Source organism: Nematolebias whitei, chromosome 4, assembly GCF_014905685.2.
Source record: "Nematolebias whitei isolate Nwh7 chromosome 4, NemWhi1, whole genome shotgun sequence".
In the NCBI taxonomy this organism is placed as follows: domain Eukaryota; kingdom Metazoa; phylum Chordata; class Actinopteri; order Cyprinodontiformes; family Rivulidae; genus Nematolebias; species Nematolebias whitei.
In genome coordinates, this window is record NC_056501.1 from 6,364,140 (window position 1) to 6,374,079 (window position 9,940).

General features: G+C 41.8%; 2 protein-coding genes across 2 annotated transcripts in view; one reads left to right on the plus strand and one right to left on the minus strand.

Moving 5' to 3' along the window:
- The window catches only part of LOC119408784 (thiosulfate sulfurtransferase/rhodanese-like domain-containing protein 2), a 3,998-nt gene extending 586 nt beyond the window's left edge, over positions 1 to 3,412 (minus strand). Inside the window, exons 1-8 of the mRNA XM_037675628.1 lie at positions 3,275 to 3,412; positions 2,670 to 2,947; positions 2,458 to 2,566; positions 2,231 to 2,350; positions 1,968 to 2,073; positions 1,370 to 1,485; positions 987 to 1,144; positions 1 to 23 (exon numbers count right to left, since the gene is read on the minus strand). The exon at positions 1 to 23 is cut by the window's left edge and continues 120 nt beyond it. Coding sequence (XP_037531556.1) covers positions 1 to 23; positions 987 to 1,144; positions 1,370 to 1,485; positions 1,968 to 2,073; positions 2,231 to 2,350; positions 2,458 to 2,566; positions 2,670 to 2,947; positions 3,275 to 3,412 — 1,048 coding nt within the window. The remainder of the gene's footprint in view (positions 24 to 986; positions 1,145 to 1,369; positions 1,486 to 1,967; positions 2,074 to 2,230; positions 2,351 to 2,457; positions 2,567 to 2,669; positions 2,948 to 3,274) is intronic.
- Positions 3,413 to 3,643: 231 nt separating this feature from the next.
- The window catches only part of LOC119408785 (nuclear cap-binding protein subunit 1), a 13,190-nt gene continuing 6,893 nt past the window's right edge, over positions 3,644 to 9,940 (plus strand). Inside the window, exons 1-11 of the mRNA XM_037675629.1 lie at positions 3,644 to 3,824; positions 6,507 to 6,595; positions 6,690 to 6,790; positions 6,865 to 7,021; positions 7,097 to 7,204; positions 7,365 to 7,486; positions 7,593 to 7,662; positions 9,131 to 9,346; positions 9,439 to 9,536; positions 9,606 to 9,669; positions 9,752 to 9,862. Of these exons, the coding sequence (XP_037531557.1) occupies positions 3,791 to 3,824; positions 6,507 to 6,595; positions 6,690 to 6,790; positions 6,865 to 7,021; positions 7,097 to 7,204; positions 7,365 to 7,486; positions 7,593 to 7,662; positions 9,131 to 9,346; positions 9,439 to 9,536; positions 9,606 to 9,669; positions 9,752 to 9,862 (1,170 nt within the window). The 5' untranslated portion in view covers positions 3,644 to 3,790. The remainder of the gene's footprint in view (positions 3,825 to 6,506; positions 6,596 to 6,689; positions 6,791 to 6,864; positions 7,022 to 7,096; positions 7,205 to 7,364; positions 7,487 to 7,592; positions 7,663 to 9,130; positions 9,347 to 9,438; positions 9,537 to 9,605; positions 9,670 to 9,751; positions 9,863 to 9,940) is intronic.

Here is a 9,940-nt window from a genome sequence, read left to right on the forward strand (position 1 = left end):
AAAAAACAAAGTGACATACAGATCAACAAACAAATGAACGGAGCAACAAATAAACGAATAGAGCAGCAAATAAATGAACAGTGCAACAAATAAACAAACAAGCAGATCAACAAACAAATGAACAGAGCAACAAATAAACAAACACACGTAGCAGAAAACAAATGAATTAATATATAGAAACAGAGCAACAAATAGATAAATCAACAAACAAACAAATAGAGCAACAAACAAATACATGAATAAACAGATAAATAAACATAGTTACAAAAAATAAACAAAGAAACAAATAAACAGATAAACAAAACAAGTAAACAAATATATTGATAAACAGATAAAAAAATCAGTGCAACAAATGAACAGATAAACAAACAAAACAACAAATAAACAAACAGATAAACAAATAGATTGATAACAGATAAACAAATAAACAGAGCAGCAAATAAACAGATAAACAAACAAATAAACAAACAGATCAACAGGTTTAACATGGACGAGAAAACTAAAGTCAGGCTGCAAACAAGAACCAGGAAGTGGAGTTTAATAAACTGTGGCTGAATAATGAACATTTAGGTAGCAAAACATTAGCTAAAAGCTAAAAATGTCAGTTAGCTAAAAGTAATAAAATGCTAATTTACAGTAGTAAAACACTAGATTAATGTACAAAAGGCTAATTAAAGTAATACAACACAAGCCAAAAGCAGCAGCCGATTAGTTAAAAGTAGCAAATGCTAGCTAAAGATAGCAAAACATGTGCCAAAATCAAAAAGCAACAAAAAGCTAGCTAAAATAGTGGAAAGCCAGCTAAAAGTAGCAAAACGCAAATTAAAAGCTCAAAGTAGCAAAACACTAAATAAAAGTAATAAAATGTTTGATGAAATTCTAAAATGATCAAAAGAATAATTAAAAGATAAAGTAGCAAACCAAGGATTAGCTAAAATAAGTAAAACATTAGCTAAAGAGAAAAGGGGGCCGGTCTGGAGCTCACCTTTGAGCGGAGGTAGGCGGAGCCGCGCTCACAACGAATCCCTCCGGTACAGTACATCAGAACCTTCTTGTCTCTGAACAGCTCCAGGTTCTGGTCCACGTAGTCCGGGAAATAACTGAACTTACGGATGTTTGGAGCCAGACACTGAGAGAACTGCCCCTGGGGGAAAGAAACTCTCGTTTATTTACTCCAGTCACAAACGTTACATTGTTTAGAAGGTTTAACTGGTGTCCAACCGTTTCAGATATTCAGAAGAATTTATTTGTTTTAAAGCAACTCCTCACGTGACGATGATTCTTATTGTTACGAACAATGTGTGTATTTCTTGCATCGAAGGATGGCCTCCACACAGTCTGCTCAGAAATAAAACATCTCATCACTCACGATTTTGCTCTCGTAGAAGTTGCGACAGTCCAGAAGGACAGTGTCGCTACACAAATCCCTTTGTGCCATAAGAGTCTCCACCTCTTTATGAAACTCTTCAGGCTCCAGATGAACTCCTGAGAGGTCAAACGGACGTGAAAAGAACTTAATAAAGGAAAAACTGCACAGTCTTAACGTTTCAGTGACACCAACTTCAACAGAAGCTTTTCCATCATTCAGGCCTAGAAACGCACCTGAACTTCAGATTTGGAGGAGTAACGGAACAGAAAACTTAAATAAACTATTATAAACAAACACTTTGACATCAGCTGACACAGAGGCTAAATCTCTTCTTAGTTCTTTAGTTGGAGCTGAGAGGAATAAGCCGAATCTTATCTGATGGGAGTTTTGAGATCTGGTACTTTTTTTTGTTTGTTTTCTGCTTTTCTAGTTCCCTTAGTTTTTTAAACACACTGCAGATCACATCAGTTAATGTGAAAAAGAGGAGAAGCTAAAAAAATAAAAGAATAGCTCAAGACTTTGATGGTCCTGAAGGAGTTTCCTACACGATGGATATTATCAGTAGAGGGGACAGTAAAAGTACAGAAGACAAACAAACCTGCCAGCTGGTAGGAAACAACATCTGGGTCCACTCCCATCGGAACGATCTCCGTATAGACTCCGACCTTCAGGTCTCTGAAACACGCAGCGCTGCCGTCGCTGGTCTGAACACCAACAAACGCAAGAGAAGAAAACACTTCCGTTCGTGTGCAAGGCTAAATTAAACCAACGCTGATTATTTCAAGGTATATTTTCAAAAACGAAAGCCAGACGTGCCAGACAGGCCTCAACATGTCTGCGTTTTATTTATCCGATTCTGACCTTAAAATCCTCTTTTTCCATCTTGAAGAGAGGATGTGAAAGCATGGCGTCGATGTAAATATCCGTGGCCACCCTGGTGCCACCAACGGTCCCATTGATACCTTCAGCTGCCACACGTACCTGAAGACAGACAGAAAAGAGGAACTCAAAAGACACATCAAAGACACACGTCTCTACTTGTATTTTTCTCGATATTAACGCGCTGCATTCTTGTAGAGTGTATTCACCTTGCCAGTTAAGTTGAGCTTCTCACATAAAGCTTTCTGCCAAGCACAGATGGTCTGTGGATCGTCCACCTGACAGTACCGATAAAAGAGCAGGACCTTTCCAGGACCGCTTCATGAAAACAGGAGACACAATAAATTAAACTGAACTGAAAATGTAAAAATATGGACACCACCGCAGCTGCAGCAGGAATGGAAACCAGATATTTGTTTACGTTTTAAGTTGCTCCTCAGGGACGTGGCTAATATCTGGTACCCATGCAGACAGGTCCTTGTCTTCTTCATTCTGCTGCCTTTCGGTTTCTTCTTCCAGTTGTTTTAGCAAATGTTCGGCTGCGGCCTGTGTGAGCTGCTGGACGTCAGCGTTGTGAGCTTTGGCCACATGTTTGTGGACTGCAGAGTGTTCGTTGAAGGTCTGGCCACAGCAGCCCCAGGATGCACTTCCTGTTTCACAACAGTCCTTCCTCTTCGATGCGACAAAGGCGGCGAATGACTGCGAGGATGAAAAAGCATAGAGAACATTTAATGTGGCTCCGATTAAAGAAGAAGCTGCCTGACGTTTTAATTTAAGTTTGAGATCACTTGCACTATTTATATAAAAAAAATCCCCTGAAAATACTGTAAGGCATTACTTTCAAGTTATTACCGTATCATCAAGTTCTACAATCAGTAAGTAACTTGTTTTACTCTTAAATTATTGCAAAAACGTTGGCTTTTGTCTAAGCTTTTTAAGCATTTTTTAGGGGGAAGCAATAATAGATGTAAAATTTGTACATTTTTTGTTCACTTATTCTCCTGTCGTTGATCACTATTTTCTCACCTTTCTCTTGCAGAGGCTGTAATATCTTCTTTGTGATGCAGAAAGTTGCTGCTCTTGTTTTAATCCTTTACATGAGGTGGAAGTGTCAACCTCCCAGCTCATAAACTCAGAGCAAGCTGCTGTTTCAGCCGTTTCCATTTAAACTTACAGATACTTTTGAGCTCAGATAAAAGACCTAGGAGCCTTCAGCGACTTGATTTTCTATTATTCTTGATAATCGTATTTTAAAATAATGACTTGTGTCAAATATAAACTCTCAAACTTAGCATATTTACACCGACCGTGAATCTAAGAAAGCTGCCGGAAGAAAAAGGACGGCGGACTTTCCGTTTGACCTGGCTCTACCCCGGAAGTACTTCTCTCGAATCAAACTGCTGTTATTTTCTTGCTGGTGCAGCAGCGGTGCACACAGGCTGAATCAACTAAATATCAGCTTGTTTAACAGACGTTCTGCTTCGTTTTACGTTATTTTTCTCCAGGACATTTTTTTTTTGCGTGAAATAAAAGTAGTTTAAAATGTCCAGGAGGCGACACAGCGATGAGAATGATGGTAAGTCAGCGGATTCTCACTCCGACGGTTTGCTAACTGTCGGCTAACTTTAGCCGTTTGCAGTTCATTCACGCATGCTGGTGGATTGTACGTTTTACTAAACCGTACGTCGGACTTGCTTGCTTACTCTTCCAAATATTTAAAATGACTAAATATGAGTTAGTGTTGTGGTTAATGGCGTGACACAGTGAAGATTATTAGGTTCGAGACCGGCTGAGCCGCTTTTATCGTTAGCTTGTTGGCTAATCAGTGGAGCGGTGTCACGAAAGCATACTAGTTCGAAGTTAAATTTTGTTTAAATTAAAATAAAAACTGATCACTATTCGTTGTTAAATTGTGAATTTTAACTGTTTTACAGTGTAACTGTTAAATCAGGAATTTATTCCAAGTATATTTTTGAGAACTTATTTACAAACATTAGAAACGTCTCGGGTAAATAAATGTCTGTTATCTTGAGATGACAGTGGCTTTAGTGTCATTTATTACTGGTCGTTGTTGAGACAGGAGGGCAAACTGCATTTGGGAAACTAAAACAAACGAATGTACTTGTACACCATGACATGTTCTATAGAAAATTAGAAATAGAGCTACAAAAAGTAAAAATAGCTTAACTTTAAAGACCAGTTTTTAAAGGCTTTGTGTTATTAACTATAATTACTTTTGAAAATTTCAGGTTATGTTTGTCATTAAGGGTAGAGGTACGCAGAATGTAAGAAAGAGTTAACAGTGAATCTTTACATTTTTTCCCATGTGTGACTTTCGATAGCTGAAATCTGAGTTTAACGAACTCCCCATTATCAGTGATATTATTTTTATTTTTCACAAGCTGTAATTAGAGAAGATGTTCACTAGAGTTAAACAAAAGTAAGTAAAATTCATAATAAAACCCTTTCTTTACACAACATGCATGCATTAGAATAAATATGGACAAAGTTCTGAAACATCCATCCATCCATTATCTTTTACTCGCTTCTTCCATTTTGGGTCACGGGGGTCGCTGGTGCCCATGTCCAGCAATCAATGTGCGAGGGGCGGGGTACACCCTGGACGGGTCACAAGTCCATCACAGGGACACTTAGAGACAAATGAGACAACCAACCATTCACTCTCTCTCTCTCACCTAGGGACAATTCAGAGTTACCAATCAGCCTAACATGCATGTTTTTGGTCTGTGGGAGGAAACCGGAGCACCCGGAGAAAACCCACGCATGCACGGAGAGAACATGCAAACTCCACCCAGAAAGGCCCCTGGACCGGGGTTTGAACCGGGGACCTGCTCGCTGAGAGGCAGCAGCTCTCCCAGTTGCGAGCTCTGAAACGGATAAATAAAAATACAATAAAGGCACTGCGTAAAACTACACAGGCTGTGTGACCGGTTATTGCACAGGTAGTGCGTAACAAGTCACAGATGTGGTTTAGTGCAATGTTGTTGTGTCAACTGTTCAGTATTATTATTAAGAGTTCGGTAATCAGACATCTTGTGGATAATAACTGTCTTTGAGTCTTTTCGTGCATGATGGCAGACTCCTGTATCGTCTGCCTGAGGGTAGTAGATGGAAGAGTCCTTGTGCTGGGTGGGCGTGGTCTTTAATGATGCTGCATGCTTTATGCAGACGTCGGCTGTGGTAGATGTCCTGGATGGTGTGGAGACTGCTACCAGTAATGTCCTCTGCTTTTTGCACCACCCTCTGTAGTGCTTTCCAGCACTGGTGCAGTTCCAATACCACCCTGTGATGTAGCCTGTCATCATCACAGGGTGGTCACCTGTAAAAGTTTGTGAGGATGCTGGTGTTCATACCAATCTTCTTTAGTCTTCTTAGTAAGTAGAGTCTTGGCCGGGCTTTCTTGACGGCAATTAGCAAAAATGAAATAAAGTCACAAAACGTTCACAATCGTCAGCCATGGTTTACACAAATACAGAGTCGAGACCATCTTCCCTCCACTGGTCGGAGCCTGTAAATCAAGTCCATTTGGTCAGTCTTTGTCTGAATTCTGTCGTCAGCCGATAAGCACATCGTCTGACGTCCTCACAGTTCCACAGTGTCGATTTCCATGTTGCCATTTTAATGGCAATGTTTTAAAGTCTTTTAAAAATCTAACATCAGTTGTGAGCCTTTAAAAATGGTGAGTTTGATTCTTGTGGAGGAGACACACTCATGATTGATGTTTCTCTGGTTAATCGATGTCCTGCAGTCTGCTGATGTTAAATCTTCAGCTCCACACGGTACGCTCTAAACTCCGGCCGTGTCGGTCCTGAGAACCCGGCTGGAGGTGGGAGGAGTCGCCTGATGGAAATATTCTGAACGCTGAAAAAGACCAACCGTGGCAGAGACGAGACCCCGACTAAGGCTGAAAAAGTTTCCAAATGTTTCTAAAAATTCTTATAACAACACAAACAGCCCAACAACATTTTAATAAAGATCATTTCAGTTGTCAGAACATTTTAAATATTCCAAGTTTCCTTGCTGTGTGTTTTTTTTTAAGTAACAAATCGGATTGCTGCTGTACGGACTTGAGAGGCATGAAGAATTAAACCTTTTACAGTCTGAGTGTTTTTGCAGATTTTTGTTGTGTCTGTAAATACGAATATTGAATACATCGCATGTTTATTTTCTCTTGAATGTTTTTTTACTACGCGTATCCCTGAATAATTTAATTTGTTTTTAACTTCTAACCGTCCAGGAGGACAGGCTCATAAGAGGAGGAGAACGTCTGAGCCCATTGAGATCGAAGACCGCCTGGAGTCGCTGATATGTCGCGTCGGGGAAAAAGTAAGGACGACGTACTTTAAAAGTTCTTTCTTTTTAAGACAAATGAGACTTTCTGCTGTTCAGAGCAGTACAATTTAAAAACACTTTCTTTTAGAGCACATCGTCGCTCGAGAGCAACTTGGAGGGCCTCGCGGGCGTTTTAGAGGCCGACCTTCCGAACTACAAAAGCAAAATCCTACGTATTTTATGTTCAGCGTAAGTTTTGAGCCATCATTGCTCCGACAAGTCTTTCAGACGACAGTTCTCAGAGAAGTGTTGTGCGTTGACAGCGCCCGCCTCCTGCCTGAGAAGCTGACCGTCTACACGACCTTAGTCGGCCTCCTCAACGCCAGGAACTACAACTTTGGAGGAGAGTTTGTGGAGGCCATGATCAGGCAGCTGAAGGAGACCCTCAAAAACAACTTCTACATTGAAGCCATTTACCTGGTGAGTGTCGTTTTTACAGTTGAACTCACTGCAGCTGCGTTCGAGAGCATCGTAACAAACTTAAGTGTTTTTCAGGTGCGCTTCCTGTCTGATTTGGTCAACTGTCATGTGATCGCTGCTCCCTCCATGGTGGCCATGTTTGAAAATTTTGTCAGTGTTACTCAGGAGGAGGATGTGCCACAGGTAAATAATATGAACCAGAGAGGTTTGTTGTCCAGTTTTGTATTTTATCCTTTAAAAACGCTCTTGAAGCCAGTGAATGTTTCATTTCATTCAGATCTGATGATGAGTTTCAGTCGCCCTCAGCCGCGTCACATTGTCTGCAACTTGTTTGTTTCTCCAGGTTCGGTCGGACTGGTTTGTGTACGTGGTTCTGTCCTGTCTGCCCTGGGTCGGTAAGGAGCTTTACGAGAAAAAAGACGTTGAGATGGACCGTCTCCTGAGCCAGATCGAAGGCTACCTCAAGTAATTGTCTGCCTTTTGTTGGCGCTGTTAGGTTCTCCTCACCGAACCAGTTCTTGACCAAATAATCTCCCACCACTCGATACTCTGAGTCGTCCTTATTTTTCAGGAGGAGAGTGAAGACTCATGTCCCCATGCTGCAGGTGTGGACCGCCGAGAAGCCCCATCCACAAGAAGAGGTGAGGCTTCTGCTGCCAGCTTTACTTAAGTTTTCTCACCATGAGACCTTAGACTGAAACAGTAAACGGTTTGAAACATCTGAGCTTCAAGTGAGAAAAACGTTCTGGAGCTTTGCATCATCGGGTCGTCTTATTTAAGCCTTTCAGTAACGAAGCGCTGAACTATAGAAACTGGAATGGCCACTGATCAGGCCAGATTCATGGCCGCCATCTTCCTAGGTGCTGCGTGTCACTATAATTTACACGAGGTTAACGCTCAGTGTGTCATCAATCCTCATTTTACTTAAACATTTATCATCCATAATGTGAAGATGATGTAACGAGCCTCCCACCAAATCTGTAAAACCTTAACGGTGGCGAAATGCTGATCCAGCTCGCTAATGATCGTTTAATAAATCTATCAATGGCCTGAACTCACGAATCAATCTTTGACCTAAAATAAAGAATGAAGTGAACCTTTACAAGCTGCTTCTTCTTATCCAGCGCTGTACTCATTTTAACCCGAGTGCACGTTAAGGTCTTTATATGTCAGCTCAATCCAACCAGAGCGCTGCTGTCTGTAGGTAATTTAATAACCTAATGTCCATTTCTTTAAGAGTTCTGGAAATATCTTTATAAAACAAGCACTTCGGTATTTAGATGTTATTATGTATATTCTCCATTAAACAGGTAAAGCAGAGATATGTTTTGATTTATGAACTTTTCTAAGCGTAGGCTTACGACAGACAAAATCTACAAAGGTCATGTTTTTAATGATTTATTAACTAATATCAATATATCAAATTAAGTCGCACGAAGACTTGGCAATTGTTTTTATTCCAGATGTCCTTCCTGATGCAACCACAGAGCTACCACAGCCCTCTGTGTGGAGCAGAGAGCTGCTATCTAGGACGAACAAGGGAGCAAACGATGGCGGTTAAGGGCCTTGCTCAAGGGCCCAAAGTGGGGCAAATGAGGGTGGAGGCAGGTGTGGGTGCTTCACCTATCCCACCCACATTTTGATGTTTTAGATACGGGGAGTTGAACCGGCCAACTTCTGATCACAGGCCCACCTTCTCTAACCTCTGCACCACCACTCCCCTGTAATAAATAATCCTTAGCAGAAAGAAGTAAAGTCACGTTCTGTTAAAGGTGCAGTTTCTGATAATTATAACAATTAATGGCCATCGTTGGGCTGAGTTTAGTTTTTTCCTCAGATTTTTATAATCTGCTTCCTTTCTGGCGGTAACTATAGATGACCCAGTAGCACCTAACAAGATGGCGGTGCAGCTGCTCTCCTTGTTAGCGCAGCGTGCTGTGGTTTGCCATTCCAGTGTTTTTCTATTTCTATAAAATATGTTTACCAATTAAAAAGTGTTAGCCGCAGCAAATGTTGGACTAAATAAGAACCCAGGAGGCCACAGCTGTTGTCTCTAAGTCCTCTTCCTGTTTTATGCCGTTAAAACGACGACCTCTGGGCTCGTTTCAGTACTTGGACTGCCTCTGGGCTCAGATTCAGAAGCTGAAGAAAGACCGCTGGCAGGAGCGCCACATCCTTCGGCCGTACATCGCCTTCGACAGCGTGCTCTGCGAGGCCCTGCAGCACAACCTGCCGCCCTTCACTCCACCAGGCCACATGCCCGACGCCCAGTACCCCATGCCCCGGGTCATCTTCCGGATGTTCGACTACACCGATGCTCCAGAGGTTTGTTGGTTTATTCCGAAAGCAACGTTAACCTACAGTACCCCACACGAGGGAAACCTTGTTGTTGTTGACGGTGCGTCGTGTCTCTGCAGGGACCCGTCATGCCCGGCAGCCATTCTGTGGAGAGGTTCGTCATCGAAGAAAACCTTCAGTGCATCATCAAAACCCACTGGAAGGAGAGGAAAACATGGTGAGAGTAGATCCAGATGAACGCTCAGGCTGTCGCCTGCGTGGTTAAATGTGTTTTTCCTCCCTCCAGCGCCGCTCAGTTACTCAGTTATCCCGGGAAAAACAAGATCCCGCTCAACTATCACATCGTGGAGGTTCGCTGCTTTCTGTTTTCGTCTCTTCCACGGGAGCCAAAAGTAAAAGTTGTAATGAACGGGTTGTTTTGTTTCCTCTCAGGTGATCTTTGGAGAACTTTTCCAGCTGCCCATGCCACCGCACATCGACGTCATGTACACCACGCTGCTGATTGAACTCTGCAAACTGCAGCCGGGGTCGCTGCCGCAAGTCGTATCCTTGATTGATAGATTTATTTTTATTGATAAGATATTTTTTATTAAAAGAAATCTGTGTCTGTCAGTAAATATA